At 34.4% G+C, this 27,820-nt stretch overlaps 1 protein-coding gene across 1 annotated transcript in view; it reads left to right on the forward strand.

The window, feature by feature from the left end:
- The window catches only part of LOC147075801 (uncharacterized), a 51,706-nt gene extending 27,188 nt beyond the window's left edge, over nt 1–24,518 (forward strand). Inside the window, exons 2-5 of the mRNA XM_085942110.1 lie at nt 13,014–13,294; nt 14,694–15,069; nt 18,145–18,393; nt 23,251–24,518. Of these exons, the coding sequence (XP_085798236.1) occupies nt 13,014–13,294; nt 14,694–15,069; nt 18,145–18,393; nt 23,251–24,325 (1,981 nt within the window). The 3' untranslated portion in view covers nt 24,326–24,518. The remainder of the gene's footprint in view (nt 1–13,013; nt 13,295–14,693; nt 15,070–18,144; nt 18,394–23,250) is intronic.
- Nucleotides 24,519–27,820: the final 3,302 nt, after the last annotated feature.

Consider the following 27,820-nt stretch of genomic DNA (forward strand, 5'->3'; position numbering starts at 1 on the left):
GGACCTGATTTACAAAAAATTATAACGCGTTGTGTGCAATTTCGGTTAACGATGGGTTGGCGTTATGAAAAACGGACATTTTTTGAAGGGTTAGTAGGTACCGACCTATAACAATTTCTAGCACTTATTCTATAATGTATAAAAAGTCAATTTGCAATACGTCTTTTCAGTATACAACGAAAAGGCAAATTAAAATAATATATTCAAAATTGACCTGCTAGGTTTTTCCGGATTAAGCCGCCAATGGTAATAATAATATGGGACCCTGCAACAAATTCACATATTATTACATTTTTTTACAATTGTAAGTTTATCTTTGACGTAAAAAAAATCTTTTAAATGTTTTCAGATACGTATTTATTAATTAGTACAGTTGAAATTGTAAATTATCAAAAAAATGTCTCAAATTGCAAGCTTCATATTTTTCCGCTAGTAGTAACGGAAATATCTTTCCATTAAAAAATTCAACTCACTTGTTGAAACAAAATGTATTAATTATGTAGGTAGGTACTTACTATAAAAGTTTTAACAGGACTTTATGTTTTTTGTCGGGTTCGCGATGTCTAGTTTACTTCCGTTGTCCTTGGACGTCACCAACAGCAATGAAACGTGCATACCTAATTTAAAATTTATCCAAATATATTTTCCAGTCACTCACGAGTTTTGGAAGTTGTCAAGTGTATTTTTAAATGTTCCTATCTGAAACCGTAGACTCGCAATATTGTCTATTGAACCAGAGATGGCATAGCATTTAAATTAGATTTAGTGGTATATGATATCCTGTTAGTTATGTATCCATACAACACATTTCTTAGATATTGAAGTCATGAAAGGATGGTAAAAATTACTGTATAAATAAGAATGTGGCGGCATTTTGCCACTGCCTAGGAGCGGCATTTTGTCTAGGGACGTCACTGTGTGTTACCTATTGTGTATAAGTAACATATCAATATAAATACCTATTATTTTTTATTATTGTCTATTATACACTGCCGAGAGATTAGATACACCCATCTATTCATTACAACTGTTTACTCAGGTAAAAAAATGTAAATTCAATGCTAAAACATTAATACCAATACCGTTCTCCCCGTGTCTGATATTATATATTATCAATTATCATCATTCATCACATTCATCACATCACCACGTCGACTATATTGTTTGAATAGGTACTTGATCGACAAGCCGGTAATTTTATTTGACCTTGTGTGGATAACGTGGAATTATTGTACATACGTATAAAATAATTTAAGCATGTAGGAATCACTTTGTTTTTTTTTTAATATTTTTTCTTGGTCCAGCGCAGTGATTTTTAACATTTTTTCGTTAGCGGAACCCTATGGGCATTTTGTGAAATCTCGGAAACCCATACCTTGATGACATTTAATACTTACATCTATGTTGATGACAGATATTACGATTCCTTCCGTAAAATTCGTTAACCGTTACTGATACCTACGATACATATATTTTTTTTATTTTCTTTATAATTTTTTCGATATTTTTAACCATTAAAGATGGCTACCGTAACTCATCATGTGCGAGTGTTTTTGGTATGTTGTTACTCAAGATCCATTGTTGTAATAATATACTATTGTGTAGTAATATGCAATTATACAAAGCCTTATTCCCGGTGGCGAACCTACGCCACTGGTGGCACGCGAGATAGTTTTGTATAGCACGTGAATGTTTTATTTTGAAGTGAAAAAAATACCTATAACAATAATAAATTAATTGCAGATCGCATTGTATTAACAATGGCAAGCAAATTCTTCAAGAATAAGCATTACGTTTAATGCAAATAATATATAATTGCATAGGTCGGTCCTTAGGCTTTATGCGTCACATATAATATTTTCGCATTAACCTTATCAGGCGGCGGGGAAAGCCGCGCCGCGAATATCTGATTTTGATCGATTTACAATGCTTTAGTCCACTGTAGCGAGAGAATGCTTCATCTTGTAAGGCGCTGGCCTTCCACCCGAGAGTTTTGGGTTCGATTACCGGTCATGACAAAAACATTTATGTGTTTTTTATCAAAGCCTGGGTGTTTGTGATTGTTTAAAATTACTAACAACCACCTTGTACGAAAAAGCAAGGACATGGTTATTAATAATTCTAAAAAAAAAAAAAAATTGCCTCATCTTATCGATGCAATACTGGTGTCAATTTGTGCGCAATGAACCAAACTAAGTAATAACGTTACAAAGAAAAACATTTCTACCCACAAACAAAAACTTGGTGGAGCTTGTAGTAGTAATTCTGGCAGACAGTTTCAGAATTTTTGACCGACCGAAATGTATGGCGTAATTGAAAAAGTGCTAAAGCTATAATGTGTGCTATGTTCTTTGAGTGATATCTAGAATATCACTCTGGATTCTTGAAATGATTTTTTTCATGACAGTTGAAAAATAATATTTGGGAAATTTTGGCAGTCGTACGTAAAAAGGTTTGCCAACCCTGAACTAGATTTTTAGATAGAACAACAAACTAGAACGTTGCCTATAACAATCATAATTTTTACTGTTATGTAATCTCAATACCAGTTTTGTGCCTACTGCCTTCAAGCACCATATTTTTCTGCTGGTTGTTCGATAACTCTGTCACCGAATATTATTTTAAATTTTAAAGCAACTACAACTTAACATACTTGTTGGTTGTCAATGACTCATGTAAATTACTGACCTTTCAAATCGTAAATATTGTAAATAATATGTATTATTTTTAATTCAAATTTACCTGTTTGGTTGCCGAAAACCAACATGATGAAAATGTTAGATAATGATAATATAAAACCTTTACAGCAGCGTTGCCAATTTAGCATTTTTCTTAAGGGGGGACATGCTCGTCGAAGGTCAAAATTGAGTTTTTATTGTATTTTCAAACCATGATCCTGGACACTCCTTAAACGTTGTAGATAATCTATTTATATAATTTTGAAGCCTTATTATCCTTTATAGTTATTTTAAACATTTGATGACTGCATGAAGTATTTTTGTTACATAAAATAGTATTCTTTTAAACCTCTCGCTCTAATGTTTTAGAATATAGTCATATTTCGGTACAGAACTGTGCAGTGGTGTTAAGGTTTTTTTACATTTATTAATTTTTTAACGCATTTATAAAACCATTAGTATAATTTATTACGAGATAATTTTTGTAAAATATTCACGATAAAAAATTATTTTGATAATCTCTGTGATCCCAAATTTGACAAGAATTAGGCATTTTATTATTCAAAAAATCGGCAAGATTAACACATTTGAAGATGATTTTAAAGATATTTATTATACGCTATGTTTTTGACCATTCAAGTGTGATAAAAATCTTATGAATAATGATTGCTTTATAATAATTATTGACCTAAGAAGAAGGTAGTGTTTTTTTGAAATACGCCATTTCTTTTGTCATTCCCTAGTAGTTAAGCTACAACATACGGCCGTAGCCATAAAATGACAAACTATAATTAAAGTAGGGAGTAAAATTATGTTAACGCGCGTGTTTGAACAAGGACCTAACCAATTTTTTTTTTATTTTTTTTTAAACAGTACATGTTCAAACACGCGCGTTAATATCATTTTACTCCCTACTTCAATTATAGTTTGTCATTTTATGGCTACGGCCGTATGTTGTAGCTTAACTACTAGGGAATGACAAAAGAAATGGCGTATTTCAAAAAAACACTACCTTATTCTTAGGTCAATAATTATTATAAAGCAATCATTATTCATAAGATGTTTATCACACTTGAATGGTCAAAGACATAGCTTATAATAAATATCTTTAGAATCATCTTGAAATGTGTTAATCTTGCCGATTTTTTGAATAATAAAATGCCTAATTCTTGTCAAATTTGGGATCACAGAGATTATCAATATAATTTTTTATCGTGAATATTTTACAAAAATTATCTCGTAATAAATTATGCTAATGGTTTTATAAATGCGTTTAAAAATTAATAAATGTAAAAAATCTTAACACCACTGCACAGTTATGTACCGAAATATGACTATATTCTAAAACATTAGAGCGAGAGGTTTAAAAGAATACTATTTTATGTAACAAAAATACTTCATGCAGTCATCAAATGTTTAAAATAACTATAAAGGATAATAAGGCTTCAAAATTATATAAATAGATCATCTACAACGTTTAAGGAGTGTCCAGGATCATGGTTTGAATATACAATAAAAACTCAATTTTGACCTTCGACGAGCATGTCCCCCCTTAACAGTTATAGCATTTTTGAATAGGCGTCTAGCTTGCAAAATATTCATCTACCTAGCGTATGTATGGCCCCCATATGCTGAAGCGGCTAGGATATTTGGCGACCCCCCCCAACAGTAGCGTTTTGAAAATGGCATTCACGGTAAAATTAAGAGTATTTAGTATATTTTTTGGATTTTTTAATACCTACATCCACTTGAATTATGGAAACACAATTATTAATTCGATCGCACAATCACATGTTTTAATATTACATATATGAATAATATTGAATTAAAATACGCAGGCGATTTTTTTCCTATTAAAGCAAAATTTGTGATGTGTATTTATCTCACTTATCTATCTGGTCGATCCGCCATGAGCCCGGGCCCCCAGGATAGAGCCCTGTCAGCCCCCTCTTTGTGGGGGTCATGAGCGTATGGCGCTAAACCTCGCATTTTAGACACCGCATTATGAGAAGTTTTAAATTGTTTGCGTAATTTGATTCGTAATTTGAATTTGCGTTTGAGTAATATTCTAACTTTAATATTAAAGCTGGAATATTGCACCAGATTTTCTCAGGTGGCAACGTCACCTGTCAACATTCTTGTCGATGCGCTCAATGCGTTCAGTGTGTTCAATATGCAGACAGATATAGACTTGATACTGTGTGTGTCTCGCGCTGCGTTGCAGCAGATAAATTACGACAAACATAATATTATTATAATTGTTACATACAAAATGACGACTAAATTTCTGAGCTGTACATTATTATCATCAGCCGGGGTCAATCCACTGCCGGATGAAGGCCTCCCCAAGCTTCTTCCAACTCTCTCGATCCTGTGTCGTTCGCTGCCACGTATTTCCGCCGAACTTTACCAGTTCGTCAATCCAGCGGCTTTTAGGGTGACCCTGTGGCCGTTTTGTGCCCCTTGGGTACCACTGGATGACGGCATTTGTCCAGCGGCCGTCCTTTCGGCGCGTAATGTGCCCTGCCCATCTCCATTTCAGCTGTTTGGCAACGTCTATTATATCGCGTACTCCTGTCTGCTTCCTAACCCATTCGTTTCTCTTACGGTCCTTTCGCGTGATGCCCAACATACACCTCTCCATGCCTCGCTGTGCGACTCTTAGCCTTTGGACATCTCTCGTGTTGAGGGTCCACGCCTCGCAGCCATACGTGAGCACGGGTAACACACATTGGTCGAACACCCTACGCTTAAGACACAATGGTAGGTCACTTTTGAAGATACTATTCAGACGTCCGAAAGCACTCCATCCCAGCTTTGTTCTTCGAGCAATTTCATTGTGCATGCTTCCGTCTATGGACACCTGCTGTCCGAGATAGACGTAGCTGCTGACTTGCTCGAGTTGGGTGCAAGAAATACAGATAATCGCAGGGTCCGAAAAACGGTTCCTCATCACTTTTGTCTTTGAGACGTTTAATCTTTAGGCCGACCGTTTGACTGACATCCGCGAGTTCTTGCATTCTACCTTGGAGGTCTTTCGGGTCTTGTGAAAGTATAACTATATCATCTGCAAAGCGCAGGTGACTGAGGTGCTCCCCATTAATTGGAACACCTTTTTCCTCCAAATCAAGTTTCCTAAATATTTCCTCAAGAGTAGCGGTGAATAGTTTAGGTGAAATGGTATCACCTTGCCGGACACATTTGTTAATGGATAATTTACACGACCGTGTGTGGAGTTTCACGCATGCTGTGGCATCACTGTATATACTGTTCAATATGTTTATGCAGCATCTGGAAATTCCTTGGTTTCTAAGGTCGTCTATAATAGAAGATTTTTTTATTGTATCAAATACCTTCTCATAATCAATGAAACCAATGTATAGTGGCAGTCTGTATTCTTGATACCGTTCTATAACTTCTTTGACGACTTGGATGTGGTCCATCGTGCTATAGCCTCTTCTGAACCCAGCTTGCTCTCTCGGTTGATTCTCATCTAGAGCAGTTTCTAGGCGGTTGGAGAGTATTTTTGTAAAGACTTTGTACAGAATTGGCAATAAGCTGATTAGCCGATAATTTTCAGGTCTTCCTGATCTCCCTTTTTATGGAGGATGATGATCGAGGCACTTTTCCATGCCTCTGGGACATTTTCTTCGCGCAGGCAGGTTGTGAACAGCCGTGCTAGCACTTCGTTCACGGTCTGTCCGGCTCTCTTGAGAATGTCGATCGTAAGCCCATCTTCTCCTGGAGCTTTTCCATTTTTCATGCCTCGTATTGCATGCTCTACCTCGTAGGTAGTGACTTCAAGAAGACAGTTTTCCTCATCATCGTTCCTCAGATGGTTTGAACTAGTCGCATTTTTTCCATTTTCGTCATTATAGAGCGAACTGTAGAATTCCACCACTCTGTTCAATAAACTATCCCAGTTTCGCAAAACAGTAGTGCCGTCCTGAGCTGTACATATTAATTTTAATTCTTATGACCTATTTACTATATTAGTTGTAAAATGCTAATACTTATTTTACGATATTTCTTGTAAACGCGATGTTTAAAATTGTGACACATTTTTTTGAAATGATAGTTTGTAAACACTCTCAATTTTCAAAAAAATCTAGCATTTTATTCTGCTATCTGGCTTATTTTCTTACCATATCTGGCATATTATTGTGAATGACAGCTGGCAACACTGCTTCGCGGTATTCGCGAATTAAAAAAATGTAAGCACTACCGACGTCGCGTCATCTCGTCATAATCAAAACGTATGTAATTCCATACATTCCGTACATACCTGTGCTTTTGGTTTATTGTAGGTAACAATAAAGCTACTTGTTTTCAATTTTATGTGACTCATGTTTAAATTCTAAGAAAGTTTGAAATGTTCTGAATTTTGTCTTATATTAATTATAAGGATAACATCAACCTTATCATTACTTACACTAAATCGCCCACACAAACGAGTCAATTAATAATTTAAAGATCTCTTCTAATACCTACTTCTAATAATCGGTAAGTTTTTTTTAGATAGACGTGAATAAGAGTGGATACAAGTAAGTTTATCCCATATTTTTCCACACTTTAGACTGGTTGCCAGTTACTCCACACCCGTTAGGTATTTCAGTTCACATTTTGGAATAATTAGTTACAGTATGATTAAGAGCATAGGTACTTCAGTGAAACGGCAAATAATTTTCAACTATAGGTGCGACGAAATTTCGGACTCGCTGGCAATCGGAGAGCGAAAGTCGAGCTGTGAACATGTCAATTTGTTTTGTGATGGCGACGGGGGAATTAATTCTTAAATCGTGTAAAGATGACTAAAAAACGTCATTCATTTACTTGAAAAAGAAAACATGTCAATGAATATATTATTATTACTAATAGAATAATAAACATAACATTAAATGGACGTATGTTGAATTTTTATGACAAATTATGTTTTGTTCTGCACGCACGTTTGCACAATCTTCGCATCGCGTAGTCATGATCGTTTTAGACCATGCCCCAGCTGAAGTATAGCCTTAAGCGATGATGAAAAGAAATTTAAAAAAACGTATAGGTACAACATTAACATTATTTAAGAAACAATGAAACAATGAAACCTCGGAAACTCCGACAATCATAAACGGGTCCGGCTCAGGGTCTTAAGATTCGGAATCAATAGTTATGTTCTCTGTTCCGGTTTCAAAATAAATAAGAGGTTTTCAGGGTTCCCGGGTTCGGTTCGGGTTCAATTTCCAGCTCTGGGCAAATCTAAATTAATTACAAACAATGAGAATATGATAATTTTATTATATTATCTATCTACTATACCGGATAACAGGTAATACAAAATCAATCATGGTTAAAACGATGGGCACGTAATAAACGACTCACGTTTAATGTTTGCCAATGGTTCAATTGTTTATTTAGTCACGAGTGGGTACGTCTTTCGTTTGACAGGTAAGTTATCTGAAGATTGTTGACATAAAATAATAACAAAATTTATTATTCTGTAGTTGAAATAAAATATGTAGTAACGAATACAGCTTTTGGACATATCTGTAAACATGTACCATATTACACATTTATGTACTTACTTACTTAAATTTAAATGAACACATTTTGAACACATTGGCACTTTGAATAAGATTATAATTTTATAACACTACAGGAACTGGTTTCTATGGGAGCAAAATAATATAGTGTGGTGTGGGACCAGCGGCGATTTTATTTGACGGAGATGACGCAATCGATTCGTCAGAAGTTTTAATTAAGATGGGGCCTCGAAACATTTTAAATCAGTCATAAAATTATTAGATTATTCACTGAATTGTAAATTATGATAGTAGTGCTAGTTATTGCTTATCTTAGAATGCAATGCTGTAAAAAGTTCGCATTAAATAAAGATTGTCGATTGCATATTCGTTCAATTTGATGAACGTTGGTATTAAAATATATTTCAATATGAAACAATTGTCGCTTTTTTCAAACAATATTGCATTCGAAGTATGACCAATGACTAGTAGGTACTACGATCGAAATTCATAGCTTCGTGCCGCGGCCTGACTAGTGAACCTTGGTATGACGGTCTTAATAATTAAAATGAGACGTTTGACATTTTTTTAAATTAATTTATTACCAAACATGCCTTTGTTTTTCCGTACAAAGTGGTTCTGTAGAGATAATTGCATAAAGTTGATTGCGTCTTTGCGATAATTTTATTGTTGTATTCGCCAGATTCTAATGTTCTTGTGTTGTTTCATTGTTTAATATTTTGTCAAGTTTTTGGTGGTAAATTTCGTGATTATGTTGTCTGGACAGAGCTCAAAGTGTCGCCCATTTTCAAATATTTTTGTACTAATTAATGTTTTTTGACCATGTCCGATCCTGAAGATAATATGGGCCTCCACAGAGTGGAGTGTATTGACAGATTTTGTTTTTACGAGAAATGGATGTTCGCCATTATTTTGCTCAAACTATTAGGTCCATACTCTGACTCATGCACAAATTGAAAAACAATATCTGTACTTACTAATTAACTATAAAGTCTAATGGGACATGGAATAATAAAAAGGAAAATAGTTTTGACTGAATTGTCACATCGGAGGTTTGAATAAAATCAGTCAACAAATATAATAATATGACGTTTTTTGTCTCAATACGTATTCAATCATCATATTATATGTGTGTATAATAAATATATTGTATATGATTGGTTTTGTTGTCGTTTAATAATTATAGTTCCCGTACTGTCTGCCGATAAGCGTTGGTATTTTCTCTCATTTTACTGACCGCAAAAAAACCAGCATTTCAAAAAGAGTTTCGATCAAAATAAACAGTATACTCTAAAACCCAAACCGCATTCATTGCTCACTAAATAAACATAATAATTATTTATTACATCAATAAAACAGTTCAACATCATCTTCAATGTTGTTGGTATATTTATTCAGAATATAAATAAATTAATTGTAAACAATACCTATTCGGCGAAATGTACCTACATAATCGCCGGTGACTGTCATATTCTCACATATATTTTGACAATGCTATTTTATTATGCCAACCAAAACATTGATTTACCTATCGATAAAACTCGTAATCGGAGTTTAAAAATAAACATACCTACCTACCTATTCTTCGTAATTAAAAAAATGTGTTCTGATAAATTAAAAATAAATTAAATTCGTAGAATTGTGCGCGGTTCCAACAATGCATTGTTATATACCAGTGTTATCTTACCACACACAAAAATATGTTTTTACAACATTTATAATGATAAGATAACTGCGATTTATTATATTATAAAAAAATATTACTGTAAGTATATAAATTTACAATAGTTATAATGAGATAAGTACATAATACTTTCTTATATTTTTCCATTAAACTGTTTCTGTTCTTTCACAATATGTGGTTGTTTATTTAGGTACCTACTGAACATCAGATAATTTATCGGGTTTACCCAAGGTTTACCCTATTTGGAAGTAGTGTGCTAGGTATAATATGGAAACATTTAAAGAATGCTTAGCAGATATCTGTGAAATTTCTTCTTTTTATTCAATGTACCTATTCTTCTTCTTATTCTAATTGTTGTAGATATTTTTTTATTTAGGTTCTTCAGATTTTTGCGAAGTTGAGTCCCATCTAGAGACCAACTGGTTTGCACTACACAATATTCCTGGTCCAGATTTCACTCTGATTAGCGACGGACAAAACATCGAGAGCGTTGACAGCTTCAAGTACCTACCTGGGGGTACACATCACGGAAGATGGCATTTTGCAGAAAGAGTCGCTATCCGAATGGGAATGGCTGGAGCAACATTCAACTCGATGCGGAACGTTTGGGACTCACGATTGTAGGTACTCGGTCAGAACCAAATGCCGCCTATTCGACGCTTGCATTCTGACGGTGCTGCTTTACGATAGCGAATCATGGCACCTTACGAAGGCTCCGAGCAACCGTATACTGAGCTTCGAAGACAGATGTTTGCGATGGATACTGGGTATGACTTTAGGAGCAACGAGGAGATACGAGAACGCACCACGCAGCCTCTCATCACGCTGAGAGTGAAGAGGCGACGTTGGATCTGGCTCGGCCACGTGCTGTGGATGCCAGAAGAGAACCTCAACCTGGCTTGCCTGTTCTTCAAGCCGACCGGATTCCGGCGTCCGGCTAAATACTAACTATAGAGTGTATACGGCGGAGCTACGGGATGCTGGTTTGACCTGGAACGAAGCAAGAAGACTGGCGAGCGACAGGGATTCTTCGGGGCGCCGCGTAGTGTCCATATGCTCCAACTAATGGGCGGTATGGCCGAAGAAGAAGAAAACGTCTTTTAATTATAATTTATAACAATACCCACTATATTTACCTAACTCTTGCATATTAGTACCTAATTATTTGCTTGCAAGTGGTGTAGCAATTTACCTGTACTAATGCCGGATATGTAATTATTATATTATTATTTTGTAATAGTTTCCTACAGCCTACAAAATTATATTATTATTTATTGATATATTGGAAAAATATCTGTTGTGTTATTGGTAACTGTCATTCAACTCATAATAAAAATTTCAGCATAGGTACGCATATCAGTTGACTAACTGTTATCTTTTTATTACTTGTATTAGGAAACTTTTTTATGCCTATTATTTATTTCATTAATGATTGATATAAACATTGACTTAATAATTTCAGTAAAGCATTAAGTAAGGCATAGCTATATTGCATTAGCCATAGATGAAAGATTTTGAACTCTTAGGCATAAGGCATAAAGTCCACTAAAGCGGGCTTGCGGGGCGCTCGCGCATATTCTATGTGAATCATCGAAAATACAACGTAATCAAATACGGCAGCGCACACTGGATTTGACGACGCATTGTGCCCGCCCGCCCAATGAGTTACCGTTGTGTGGCTTCTCAGCGGCACGAATTAACGAAAATACAACGTAGTCTATTCAGCCTAGGGCATAAAGCCCACCAACGCGGCGCTCGGTACGCTCTCTACGAAGTAGACCCTCTCCCACCCGCGCATTACCCTTCACCTATGTAATAAGGGGCTCAAGGAGCACAAAATAATTATTATAATCAGCGTCTGTCATAACAAAGCAATAAAAATATTATAAAATTTCTCGGGGCTTGTAATTAATATTCACGATGACATCATTATACCAGCGAAATATCGGACACGCAGCAACTAAACAATGAGTTCACTGTTATTAAATAATGCCTACTCGCCCGTCTATCGACGACGTTTCCAGAGCGTGATTTTGCTTGCCGTGTTCAATGAATGCGCTACGTTGTATTTTCGTCCCGCTGAGAAGCCAAACAACGGTGAATCATGTGGCGGGCGGGCACAATGCGTTGTCAAATCGTTGTTAGTCGATTACGTTGTATTTTCGATGATTTACGCGCCACTTGTGAAATTTTGCGCGAGTGCTCCACTCGCTGCGTTAAGTGGGTTTTACGCCTTACATAGAAATATAGGTACCTAGATGTATAATTTTGTAAACATATTTTGCGTGCATTCTTCAATTTGCCGTCCTTTATAAGATAGCTATATCCTACATTATATTTAAATATACAATCGAACTCGGTTAATGCGATCACGGATATAGCGAGATCTCAGATATAACAAGGAAACATTCGTTGATATTTTAGTTGATGATTTTCTCCATATATTTATTCACTTTTGTAAAGAGCTACTTATCGGCTGTACCAAGCTAAAATATGGTCAAAATTTTTCTTAAAACTGTTAATGTGTCAATCGTTTAAAAACATTTGGACCCTAAGCAATAAAATCTGACCAGACATGATGCCGCTGGGATCGCATTACGTTTATGACACTAGGTAGTTAAGTGTCTAAGTACCTACCCAATTGGTGTTTTCGCCGACAATATTGAAAAAGCATCCACGCATATGGTTGAAATAAGTAAAAAATCCAAGGTTTGTGAAGTCAGTAGGTACCTACCAGCGTTCATTACACTTTATGTAGTTTATGAATGCCATGCTAATTTCGGGGATTTTTACGATGGTTTTAACATTTTTTTCGACTTTTTGTGTTATGTGGCCGCTCATTTAAAAATACCTATTCTCTGATATAACGAGCAAATTCAGCCGGTCCCATCTTCCTCGTAATAACCAAGTTCGATTGTATAAGATTCAGTTTATGAAATTGAAATTAATATATCGGTGACGGTTAACTTATTGTAACAATTAACACCTCAATACATAAATATGATAAACTATCGTTGATAGCCGCCGATAGCCGCCTTGTGTATAGAATTGATCCACAGGTGATGTTATTTAATTTCATTGATGATATTTGATATTAATTTTCTTATTTTTTATTTCCAGCTATATGGCCAGAGAGTTTCCTCAACCCTCTGGTGATGTGTCGACAGCTAACTACACTATCCCCCACACTTTTGTACCCCTGGGTGAGGCCCAGGCTTCCAAAGCCGAGGAGGACACATACGCGAGACTGCGCGGGTTGAAGTGCCCCAAAGATGTAAGCGGGCCGCTTTGGCAGGTGTGTTTCCAGGGGGCCTGCTACGCGGGCAGGTCGCAGAGAAACGAACGAGACGGCAAGTTAATCATGAGAGAACATGACTTTGTGGTGTTTAATATATTTGAAGGTAATTTAATTTGATATCTGTTGTAAATGATTATTAAATTATTAAATAGCTTAGGATTAAAGGATTACGAATGCATCATTGACCAAGTTGAGTAAACTAACTTCAAATTGAATATTACGTAAGTATATAGTTCTAAATTCTATAATATGTACATAGTAACTATTTTCAACATTCTGTAACTGAGATTGTTCTCAAATGATGCATTAACAAGAAATCAATATAATATAGATACTATATCTTGATGATTATTAATGTTTCACTTATGAAGCGCCTAGTTTCAAAAGCCCCTAAAACGATTTTAGGTAGTTCCGAGAAAAATGAGAAAAGCGATTTTAGGTAGTTTTGAGAAAAATGAGAAAAAATCATATCTATTAAATCTGTTTAAACTTTATTAATTTATTTTTTAATTTGTTACATTCTAAAGAGTATTTTGGCTTTCCATTTTAGGGGTATTTGAAAATCACACCCAACCATTTAAGCGGGTTTTGAAATTTACCCTAATTTTTGATCATACGTATTGACGGTTTTTGGTGTTTTTTTTAATTGAATTTTTGGTATTAAGTAACAAAAATATCTATCTAAATACATATCTAAGTCAAAAATTTTCAAAAACCGTTTTAGGGGCTTTTGAAACTAGGCGCTTCATATTATGTCAAATGCCAAAATATTTCAATTACATAGGTTGCTATGAAATTAATAATATTTTTTACAAAGGAGTTCATGGAGTGTAATCCAATTTTATTACTTTTTTTTTTCATACAAAACGTATAGAATCATCTTTGAATCCTATTTCAAAGGCTCTAATGTAGAATAGCTTACCCGTTAGTTATGTCACTTTGCCCAGCAAAAGAGTTGCATGTAAGCTCTTGTACATTAGAGCCCGTAAATAATTCTATGATGGCAGCATGGGCGATTCGCAGGTGTATTGATATCATTTGCTATAATACTTGTTTCAATGCTATCAAGCAATAACAATACAATTGTGTAAAACTGTGTTTACCCATGTGATAATTTAAAAACTGTTCCTAACTATTTTTTTTACTTATTTGTCACTTGTATTAATATAATCCTAAGAGAGTAATTTATTCATTCGCTGGAATAATATCAGTAAGCAGTGGCGTAGCTGGAACTATTTGGTGATTGGGTTCCAAGGTGAAAATCGGTTTGTCGAATAGACCAAATGTTCAGGAGACGAAAAACAAATTTCATAATCCTATATTTAAATACATGGAGATATTTAAATTGTTATTTTTACAGCATATGAATGATGTATTCATTACCATTACAAAGTAATTTAAAGAAAAGGATGGTTCTAGTCCGTTTTGGCAACATCTAATTCGCCAGCATTATTGAGATTCAAAATAATTATGATCTCTCTTATATTATTTAATAATTTCAGGAAAATACTACATCTCACTGATAGAAGTTAAATCGACATGTGACGAACCGGCACCAGGGCGCATCACGAGCAATCCGAATGCTATCAAAAGCAATAAAAGAGGTGGCCTCCATCAGCTGCGTGACCACATGGAGATCCTGGAGAGAGCCTGCGGGATCCCCGGTGAGAAGGTGAACTGCTTCCTCTTCTGGCCCTTTCTGACCATGTGGACGAAGGACCCCACCGGTAACAAGATTAAGAGATGGGAGGCGGACGGAGACAAGCACCTCTTCACTGATACCATCGCCGATCAGGACGCGTTCAACGATTGGTTTCATGAAATAATACTCTCTGGGAAATCTATGGAAAAATGCCACTTTGATTCGCTATTTAGAAGGTATTATTGCGTTTTATAAATATTGATTGTGAAAAGAAATATGCATTCTTTTATATTGGTACCTACCAACATGTAGGTACAATAGATCAGTAGCGAACGGTGGAGGTAGGCTGTTGATATCCGCCATAAATAGTGCACATTAAATTTTGTTAGTCATACGTATTTCTTTTTATTGAAATATGACTACAATTTACTGATGGTATTGGTTAGTTTTTAAAAAACAAACAAAGCCAAATTGTGCACACTTTTACATTCACACTTATTTTTTTTCGTTGGATTAAGAATAACACAATATATTGTTGATGCATTATTTTTTAAATTCATTAAGCCCTGCATAACCAAACCATAATCGATAAAAATATTCTTCTATCTTTAAATATCTTAAATTATGTATGATTTAATTGCATTATTTTAGATGTTTTATAGATGGACGAGTATTTTTTGATCTATCTATTATGGCTTGGTTTTCGCAGGGTTTAATTGTATTTTAAAAACTAACCAACACCATCCGTAAATAAATTGTAGTCTTATTTCAATGAAAACAAATATGTATGACTGAAAAAGTGACATTACCACTATTTATGGCGGATCTTAACAGCCTACATCCACCCTTCGCCACTGGTAGGTACCTACCCATGCCCAGTAATCATGAATCTCAAACGAATTGAGTCTATGTTGCGATGGGCAATTAGGCGTGTCCGAAATTAAGTAAACTTAATATTTAATTAACAAGTTATGTAATAATTCGCTCGCATCGAAAGGATTCTTATCCGACACAGAACAATTATTTCTGAGTTCTCTGGATAAAAATCTCCGTTTTACATTTTCAATAGAAAAAATCATCATCGACCAAGGTTGTATAGATCTCAATAAGCGTCAGTTTGATACGAAATCAAATAAAAACCATTATAGCACTGTATGTCTTATGTCATCAATTACAATCCACAAGAATTCATAACAAAATTATCAAATAATTGAGAATAATACGGATTCCATTAGCCTTCACCTTGAGATTGAGTTTATTGGTGAAGATAATAAATATTTTGCCAAAGAAGTATCTATGTTTGCTTTGGGACGTGTGAAATACCAAGCCTTCCTAATAAGGCATTGACAATTATCAGCACTTCAAAATTTATATTCTATTTTAAATAAGTGAATATTCTAGAGGTGAAGGCTGTCACTTTTTGCTGGGAAAAGTAAAGTTGATCGAGAATTATAAAAAAAATGACGACTGTTGACTACCAACTTTGCAATCAACCTCTCATTTAATACTATTTTACTAACAAATGATGTAGCTGGATTTCATAGTTTTGAGAACCATAATCAAGAAAAATATAAAAATGCAGGTAACCGACTTTGAAACCAATAACTTCAGATAAGGGGCCGTCCACATAATATGACGTCACATGATTTTGGCTATTTTTAACTCCCCCGCCATCGTCACATTTCATCACAAAAGCTTTTACCCCGCTGTCTATATTACTGGGACTGCCCAGTGATGGGATCCGACCGAGCGGAGCTGTTTGTTATGGTCCGTCCACATACAGACTCGATTGGCCATGCGACTTCATATCAACCAAGGCCAGCCAAGGAAGATGGAATAATTTCGATCCCTCCTTATATTTATCACTTTAAACTCTTGACTCCTCTGTTTTGGCAGAGTTTCAGTACACGTGCTCAGAGAACACTTCATGTACCTAATTAAACATAAATGATGTCAGAGCAAGTCAAGATTCTTTTCTAAAACTCTTTCTTTAAGCTTTAAGGTGCATGATCGCTACATAAGTCCCGTGCAGCATTGTATAAGGACAAGGAAGTGTGGCACAGATATCTTTTTATTCTAACACGTTTATAGTGTCATGGAAGGCGGCCGTGCACAAATCGCAGCTGCATATACATGTCGGGTAGAGATGGGGTAACTCAAATCATGTCTATATTACGTCACATTTTTGGCACCCCCCCAACTAAATGTTAAAATTTTTTATCCTTAAATCCCCGGTCCCCAATGTTGTGTTTTCAGATACTTTTATATTTTTTGTTTACTTTGTGACGTCACATTTATCAGACCCTCCCCTCCCCTACAGTTTGATGTCATATTATGTGGACGGCCCCTAATCTGAATACGATTATTAATTTGAATTGATTTCACCAAACGATTCTAAACGTGACTCCAAGACAATAGAAAAAAACTGTTTATATTATAAATAATAGTCATTTTAATGGAAATGTATGATCATTATATTGCCATAAAAATGTCAAAAGAGTGTTGTTAAAAATTATAATCATGTGCACATTTTGACTTTGTCATATAAATTCAAATCACATATTGATTGTTTCGATAGTGTACTCGAATGCTCATTAATTATAATTACCAACCTTATAATACTAATTTTATTTTCCTTTGGAATTTCCATTTAGAATTGAAACCAATATGAGAAAGTCAGCTATTACGTATTCGTATGTGTTATTCCATGTCAATTTTTATTGTTTTTTTGCTCAAAATACATTCTGGTAATTTTATTTAATATTTGGTCAAGTCACCGAATGTTATAAATACCCCGTTCACACGTGCATAGATTTACTGCGCACAGTAAGAACATATGTGGGGTAACATGTATTATCCTGCAGTTGGCAAGTTTGTGTGCATGAATCAAACAAGTTTGGATGGTTACGAATTCAACACGCAAGTAAGATTTTTTTCTATCCGCGCCTAACATGCCAAAAAAAACAAACCACTCCTTTTGAGCTTAACCGATTTTCAATACGACCTGTCAGATAGTACTATAAAATGACGACATCACGCCTCGCTTACTCTTGAAGAATGAGATTGGAGAGACAGTCAGCACTTTTACGTGTAAAAAGTTATTGTCATGATAGTTTAATATAAGCACTATTGCCAACAGTAATTCCATGCACGTGTACAGGCGCTATTATGTTATTTTAATCCTGTCATTTCAATCTTAGTAAGCTTCCAGTATTTTGTAATTCAAAATTAGTAATTCGTAATTTGAAATTTGTTCTAAAATTTTCATCTTATTACTTTCAAATTAACAATGTTTATAATTCTGTTTTCAGGTTCATCGTAATGAGCTGTGGTATATTTGTGAACGAGATCCACGCTGGAATGCTCGCATTGCTTTCTCAAGAACAAGTCGGCCTCTTGCACAGAAAACCATCGTTCAACGGTTCCTCTACAATTGTTCACGGTGCGGCTGGGACTGGAAAGACCTTACTTGTGTTACACAAACTGAGGATGTTGTATGACTGTGGTCTACTCAACGAAAGAAACAGAGCTCTCTATATATGCTACTGGCCGGGAATACGGTATGATATAAATATGTTTATATAATTTTTCAATCCAAAGACATCATACACAGGTGCACTATAGAGTAGCCATATTTTGTTGGTTTTCCTTCACGTTATGTTCGAATAAACAGAGATGGTTAATTGCATGGGCCCCACATTGTGAAGCGTGCCCCCAGGCTAGGATCTTTGGCAGGCCCCCCTACCTATCGCTAAGAATAAAGACAGTGTGTACGCGGTAAAATTAGTCTCTATATTTAGTGTTTTATTGTATATTTTAATACATTCATTCGAATTATGGAGACGTTAAGATATACAATTAAAAATTATATCATACAACCACATAACTTTAATTTATTGAAGAAAATTTGTAATGTGTGTTTATCTCACTTATCTGGTCGATTCGCCTCGCGGGGCCCCTCCTGAGCCCGGGCCCCTAGGCTAGAACCCTATCAGCCCCCCCTTGTGGGGGCCATGGTTAATTGACTTAGTATACATCATTTTTTCTAAGATTGTTGGGCGCATTCTGATATAGATGTTAAAATATTTTATAGAATTCATTTTTATTCAAATTAATATTAAAGACAAATTAAATCGCCAGGTTGAGAATATATTAGGCAAAAAAAAGTTTAAAATTATGTAAGCATTCCAATTTGAAATGGTAAAATAAATGAAACTGCAAATATAAAATGATTAATTATAAATTAATTGTTAATATCAATCATTCAAAAACATAATATAATCTGATTTACCACAGAAAGCAAACATACAAATAGCTGCCATAAGAATTAATGTTTTTAGACTTATCAATATATTCACGCCATACACGGATTTAATCGTTGCTTTATAAGTGGTTATTTGAATCACTTGACACTTTGTGGATACAGTATACCTAGTGAGGTATTAAGTATAATGTTTATGTATATTTTTTTATTGCCATGGCCAGAAGTTCGTATGCTATCAAAATGGTTCATGTTTACGATAGTAAATGTCAACATTAGTTGATGTATTTAATACTGCTAGCTTTTTGTATTTGCGTATATAATCGATACTCAAAATAAAGTATTCATAGCTTATCGGTTGTCGTTTGCGTGGATTCTCGCGAGTCACCAATTATTATTATCTAACATTGACGATATTTTGAGTCCTCACTAGTCACAAGCACGTTCTTGCTCGAATGAGCATGTTGACTTGGAAGCATGCTCGTCGTTGCGACCACACAGTCGAGCTACTCGACACAAGACGCTGTGAGGCCACCGTCGCACCGCCACGATTTTGACCACGAGTGAGAGCGAGGCTACACTAGCCTTGCCGTTGCGTCCTCACTACCACACTCAAATTACATCGCGCATGAATTACAGACCTTCAATCTTTTTCGGATAGTGCAATTTGTTCGATGTCGAACAAAAAACCATTGAGCCAGATGGTACACACGTTGAGACATATTGGAATCAGCGTAAAACCATCGAGCAAGAACGTGTGTGTGTACTTACTATACATGCAACATATTGTTTGCCAACAATTTCTCGCTATCACATCCCATAAAAGGCAAACTAGCAGTGTATATAATGCAAATATAGTGATTTGTGACATTCTATGCATCCTTAGATGATAACCACTATGACTGTATTGATAAACTGCTATTAATAAAACATCTTTATAATATATAATAACTTTGTGTAGCATAACACAAAGTTCTGCGAAAACCACAGAACCTATTTAGGTTGTTGATGGTTTAAATGAAGGACTTGGGGATCCAGAATAAGGGCAAAAGTATGTATAATTACAGAAAAGAATAATTATTAAAAAATAATAATTGGGGTGTGCATGGGGAAGATGGGTGACAGGTAAGTTGTCACATATTTTAGATACATACTTCTCTCTATTTCTACCTTCATGCATATTGAGTGTTTATCTTATAATAATTATTTAGAAGCATTGCGCTTGCAAAGTTTGTAATATTTTCCTCAAATTCTATTATTGAAGGCAGCTGCATATTAAAAACCTTTTACTTATCGCAAACACACGCGACTTAATACATGATTTTTATTGGAGTTTGTTGAAAAACTAATAATTGCCACCTATTTTTATATTAATACTCTTCTGTACCTGAGCTTGGGTATAATGTGTGTTGCATATTGCCATGCTTTGCATTTTGATATTTAGAAAACCAGTGGCCATTTTAATTGCCTTAATTTTGTTCTCCGCCAGTGTAATGACATTATTTTGCTTTCGATTCTGCCACAAGAAAGGAAATTCCATTTATTGGTTAGCATTGTTTTAAGATACAGGGGCAGATTTGTTACCGCCCGATGTCTCTTTAGTATTGTTAGTTCATGAAGGCATTCTGGACGACAATCGTTATGCTGTTTTAGTGTATAATATTAAACTTGATGAAAATTGAAGATATTATAGTGCATGTGTTGACGACATAATAACATGAAAAGTGTTATAACCACGGATGTTTGATGCTGTATTTGATTTTTATTGTCAATTTTAACACAATGGCATTTACAATAATAGTATTTTATTGTATTAATATATTTTATGTGGTCATATAATAATAATTTCAAAGATGAGAAAAGACAAGGTATCTTGTCAAAATTCTTCATTTTTGATCTTCACACACCTCCTTGGCCTTTAACCGTGTACCAGCAGGACATAACCTGAGCCTGGATTTTCTTGATAATATTTTAATGGATATGCATTAATACAACAAATCTACAAAAAAGGTTTTACTTTGTTACTATGGAGATGCCATTATAAATGCAAATCAGTTTGAGCTCACCTGCATCATAACGATATAAAATCTCATTGGCTGAAAACCGCTCCATACAAATAAGCCAACACGTCATTGGCTGCATATTGCCTAGTACCAATAGATCGACCAATGAATGACCACGATTGCCTTATACACTGTCAGAAATTGTGTAACATTCAAACCTATGCAAATTTAGTTAAAAACATAATATGGTAAATAGATGCACCTGGTAGTGTCTTGAAGGATTGGTGTACCATTGTTACTTATGTCAAACCTGGTAATAAGATAGTATACCCTTCTTATGCCCACAATGGCTGAGCTGTTATTTGTCATACTTATAATTTCGTGGATCCCAGGTCCTGGTTTTAAATCTCGTATGTAGAAAATTCATATGTTGGTTTTCAATGTGTGTGTTGGACCCAGAGTATATACCTAATATGTTGAGCAAGTTGCTAATATCCATTTCTCGTAAGAACAAAAATCTATACTTATATACAACCTCCATTTGTGGAGGTCCATATGATTTTCTTAGGATCGAACTTGGTAAAAAAAAACAATTAAAGACGAATAAATACTAGAGAAGGTTTTTATTAAATATATTGAAACAAACCTTTCATAGAGATCGATTTAAAAGTATAAAATTGAACAAAAAAAAGACATCTAGTCTACTAATTACTTTGGCTACAAGTGTGACATTGCAGGTTCAGGCACATTCCACTATACTTTCTGATTCACCCAATTAGTTAATTACATACATGATTCTATGTGTGGTAGTAGCGAAGCGCGGAGGTAGGCTGATAAGATCCACCATAAATAGTGCACATTAAACTTTGTTAGTCTTATGTATTTGTTTTTATTGAGCTAAGACTACAATTTAAAGATGGTGTTGGTTAGTTTTTAAAATTAATTAAACTGTGCCTGAACCAAACCATAATAGTTTTGGTATATTTAGGGCGATACGACAACATTGTGCACACTTTTTTATTCATACTTATTTGTTTTCGTTGGATTAAGAATACATCTTACACATATTGTTGGTAATTTTTTTAAAATTCATTAAGCCCTGCCTAACCAAACTATAATAAATTAAAATATATTATTCTATGTATAAAATATCCAAAGTTATATATGATTTAATTGCATAATTTTAGATATTTTATATATAAATGAGTATTTTTTGACTCTTATATATGATGGCTTCGTTTTCGCAGGGTTTAATTGAAATTTAAAAACTAATCAACACCATTTGTAAATTTTAGTCTTATTTCAATGAAAACAATAAGATATGATTGACAAAGTTTAATGTGCACTATTTATGGCGGATCTTAACAGCATACCCCACTCTTCGCGACTGATGTGCGAGATATGGTAAAAATAATCCTTGAATACTTAATTTCATAAAAAATTCAACACCAATTTGACATTCCATGTATCTCATTTCATCAATGAGGACAATTGAATATAAAATTCAGCTATTAATATCTATGGAAAGACTCGCTTGTCAATTTTATGTAGACAGTCAAAAGCAATACATTTACTATTATTAAAGATGTGCACGTAGGTTATGTAAACAAAACAACATATTTCAAAACCAGAATGTGAGCCACCATTTTGTTTTTGGAGCTGCCAATAGAAGAAGAAATAATAATGAACTTGTTACCAATACAACCACACATATTATAAAAGTATGATTCGAACTTACTCCAAAATTCCTAATACGGAATGGAATAAGATGGAATAAGTCTCCCTCTTTGGTTTTTATAAAGAAAACAATAATATTAATACAAATTACATACAAACATGGTATTTATTTTTATAGATTCATTGGTTACATTCACTTGGTTATAAGTAGGTTGCAGATTATTTTCCAATTTCGCACATAAGCGAAGTCTATTTCCTTCGACATAGTGGATATTATAGAATGTTATAATTATACCAAGAGAGTTGCTCAACCTTTTAGGTTCTGGCTATAAATAAAATGCACATTAACACAATACTAATATGTGATTTTTACCAAATGGTGGATTGCTTATACTACAATATAATCTATGAGAATTACTCCAATATCGGTAATAATTAATATAGAGTTATCAATTTCTTTACTTATTCATTTTCAGAGCTGACTTCTGTGACAAATTGAAGAAACTAAAAATCGAAAAATACGTTGATACTGTGCGATTTTTCATCAGCCACAATGATTTCCTGCAGAAGACTCCTTCAAAGTATCGCCACATATTCATGGACGAGTGCGAAGCGATTTGCCTGGCATTCAGCGAAGAAATCATCACAAACACATTTCAAAACATCGAGAGCTGCCGATTGACAGATCCCGATGAAGATTATGACTTGGCGTGCTATAACAGAGTTGTTAATGGAAATCCACCAACATATACAATAGAAAAAGATGAAATCGTAAGAAAAGATCCACCTGTCGCCAGAACTGAAAAGCTATTCGGGGAACTATGGTTTTTGGTTGATATAAACCAAGCCGCTCTGTTCCTTCCAAAGTTCTCTCCTCCACTCCTTAAAAGTCCTCACATTGTTTTATCGAAGGTAATGAGAAACACGGGAATTATTTACAAAGTATTCAGTAATTTTTATAAAAATCCCATTCCGACATATTCGCACCTAGCATCCATGTATTTGACCGATATTGATATCGGCCACAATATAAAAGGTCCGCCGATATACTGGGTAAATTCCGATAAAATCGACGATGAGATGAAAACTGCGAGCGAACTATATAGCCCGACATTCGATTATACTGTTAGAGTAGTGATTGATTTGATCTCGACAAAAGGAGTCAAGGCGAACGACTTGTGTGTGTTACCATTTATTGTCACTACGATGTATTTACCTGAGAATATAAACAGTGCCATCTCTTCTCATTATGCGAAAGGTACTTATCAGCCGTCGGCTATTGCTCACGTTGAAGAGTTCTTATCTGAGTGCGAACCGAATATTTTTCTAGTTCCGTGGATGCTTCGTGTTAAAGGTTTGGAGTTTAAGGTTGTGGTGTTGGCTATAGAGCAGGATGATTTCGATAAGATGGACATGGAGGACAGGCGTAAGATTTATATTATGGCTTCGCGGTGCACGTGTCTCTTAATCTTGGTGAGCAGTGAGGCTTGCAAAGACGCTATTGACGAATTAAAAGTCATTCAAAATTATCCCTTCGGCATCACCTTTTGACAGAAATAGGATTGCCGAGGAATAAAATGAGAATTTCTTGTATTCTAAAATGTGCCTTTGGGGAGTGTAATATGTACTAGACACATCTAATAACAGAATTGCGAGACATGCAATTAAATACAATTTACTCAATTAAAGTGTTTTAATTAATCAAAATGTGTCTTAAAATAATTAGAAATAAGCCTTCAAATTCAAAAAAATGTTATAAAATACTTTTTCTTTGAAAAGTAAATCTGTTTATTATGGTCAGTCTGTAATGCCTCGTCCATAATATTGGCGCCCTTTGATGCGTGTTGAAATACCGACACTGTGTCGGTAGACGGCAAACATTTGCTGGCCAATGCGAATGTTACCTTTCACAATGGTGAGCACCACGTGACCACAAACATTTGTCTGACTTGAGTTATTGTGTGGTCCAGCATAAGAGAATAATTATGACAGGTAACTTCATTCAGTTGGTAGGACTAGTTTCCATAGACAACATCAACGTTCGTGTATGGCTATAAGAGTAAATATAATGTGTATATTATTTTCTCTAGTTATGTTCAACGTCAAAGTTACTTTTATAGTAAATTGTAATGAATCATGTGTCTGATAATTCTGTCATTTAGATGCATCTAATGCCTGTTACACCCCAGCTTTAAATTATACATATTGCCCAAGTTCTATCTTTAAGGATAATGTGAGTGATGCTGAAAAAAATTGAGGTGAAAAAGCGAGTGATTGAACTAACTGTTTTACACTTTGGGACTTGAGATTCATTTGCTAGGGCTGCACTGAGATAATGAAAGAAGCCCGTTTATTTACAATAAAATGCATGCAATGCTGCCAACACGCCGAATATTATTGTTGGTATATTCCGATATTTCTATACAGTTACCAATCTTTATATAAAAGTCAAAATGTGTTAGTTGTTTTCCTACTTGCCCCGCACTGACATCTACATAATCGCACATCCGGTGCAACAACGTCACAAATGCTAAAATCAAAATATAGATTAATGTCGAAAAAGATGCCTAAATAGGTCTCGCACCTGGTGCGTCAATGTCATAAGTGTAGTTCTTATAGTTTTCATCAAAGGTCTCATATGTAAAATCATAAAACCATGTGACTCTATCAAGTTCACAATCTTTAAATGCTTCTCCTGAAAAAAAGTGTGTTTTGCACTTATAACGTTATTGCACCGGATGTATGATATTATTATTATTATAAAAATACAAAGTTTGTTTGTTCAAATTACCTTTCCTTACAATTCCAATTTTGAATTTGGATTTGATTTTAATTTGATGTTCTTTTATTTGAATTAACTGTCAGAATTATTTTCATTTTGACATGTATGCTTATCGATATTTTAATATTGAGGAATGTAATTATTATTGTTTTGCTAAGGAAGATAAATGTATATCGATCAATGAAGCGACCTCTTGCGAAGCCGGGTACTTCAGCTAGTATAGTTTTAATAAAAATGTTGGAATCACTGACAAACGTTTGTATACAACTAATTCATATTACTCTTTCTATTATAATTCAACAAGTATCTTTGATTTTAACAGATGTGCTCAATTTATTATGTTATTAGGTATATGTTAGGTAAGATAATTAACAACATGATAGCATAATAGTGACTGTACACGTCCATGGATTTACCAGCACTGATAATGTGTAAATTAAACTATCGTTATAATAACGGTTTACATGCAAAAGTGCTAACTGTCTCGCCAATTTTATTCTTCAAGCGTAAGCAAGATGCGTTTTTGTCATTGTATGGTGCAATTTGACAGGTTGTGAAAATTGTTAAATGTCAAAATGCTCTGCGCGGTGTAGTTCATATTTTTTTTCCGGCAAATATCAAAAAAGTACGAAGATCAATCAATAGGGAATACTATTTATTCTCCATAATACTTTCTTACAATATATATACTGTCGCACTCGGTTAATGCGATCACGGATATAGCGAGATCTCAGATATAACAAGGAAACATTCCTTGACATTTTAGTTGATGATTTTCTCCATATATTTATTCACTTTTGTAAAGAGCTACTTATCGGCTGTACCAAGCTAAAATATGGTCATAATTTTTCTTAAAACTGTTAATGTGTCAATTGTTTAAAAACATTTCGACCCTAAGCAATAAAATCTGACCAGACAGGATGCCGCTGGGATTGCATTACGTTTATGACACTAGGTAGTTAAGTGTCTAAGTACCTACCTAATTGGTATTTTGGCCGACAATATTGAAAAAGCATCCACGCATATGGTTGAAATAAGTAAAAAATCCAAGGTTTGTGAAGTCAGTAGGTACCTACGAGCGTTCATTACAATAAACAACTTCTTTTGTAATTTATGAATGCCATGCTTGTTTTTGGGATTTTTACGATGGTTTTCAGATTTTTTATTTTCGACTTTTTGTGTTATGTGACCGCTCATTTAAAAATACGCTAAGTTCGACTGTATTTACTTAGTGTAGATATGGAAAATACACATTTTTGTTGAGAGAGGAATAATTATGAACCCAACGACCATTCTCTTTTTTTTACTAAATGACTAAATACTTAATCAATATTTAACATTCACAATTAATTGGTTCAGTGATAAAAGGTTGCCTACAGATTTGGTTAATTATTTTGACAGCTAGGTACTTATTTGAATTGATATTTACATAAATTCTATTTTTATTTTCCTGTGTGGTTTTTAAACTATCTTTTTACCACAATATTAAAATCAAACTTTTTAATAAAAAGTAATTTTTACCTGATACCTGATATGGTATATATTTCCTTATGAGTTAGCAGATATTAAAACCAATATCAATTTATAATACCTAATATATATTCTAATCCACTAGTTTATAACAATACACAATATAAAGTTGTAACTGAGTGTCATCAATTTGGTATGCTATACGATTGAGCTATTTCAGTGATGAAGGGGGAGAAAACACTTGGTAATTATAATTGTCAAATCGATGGCGTGATATACATTGACATTGGCATTAAGGATTTCCTTATACATAACAGTCTTTTATGGATTACTAATCCAATATTATTAATATTGTTTAGGCCGTTATTAGACTATCAAAGATATTTGACCAAGATGTTTTATGGAGTTTCTTTTAGGAGTATTCTTTTATAAAAGAGGAGAGAGCATAATATTACACTACCTACATAAAATATTTGATAAAAGTTAAGTTTAAAAAAATAATGGATAATGAATTTGTATCGGCTTTTTTATGTTTCTAGTATTCCATTTCTATTTTTATAATCTGCGTGGCGATTATTCTATAGCATTTCATATTTTTTTGTTTAATGATGTTTTCTTGCCATCCTTCATTTTGATACGAGCTGTCACAATACTGCCGTACTAAGCACAGAGGCCGTAACTGACGTATTTAGGTATTTTCATGTTTTTAGATATTTGGATTCTGCAGAGTTTTTGTATAAGATAAGTAACTGCTATAGTTACGGAGAAATCAAGGGTTTTAATAGCCGTATCTA

The sequence above is a fragment of the Rhyacophila brunnea genome, unplaced genomic scaffold, assembly GCF_057557595.1.
Source record: "Rhyacophila brunnea isolate RB1 unplaced genomic scaffold, BYU_Rbru_1.0 scaffold_14, whole genome shotgun sequence".
Taxonomy (NCBI): domain Eukaryota; kingdom Metazoa; phylum Arthropoda; class Insecta; order Trichoptera; family Rhyacophilidae; genus Rhyacophila; species Rhyacophila brunnea.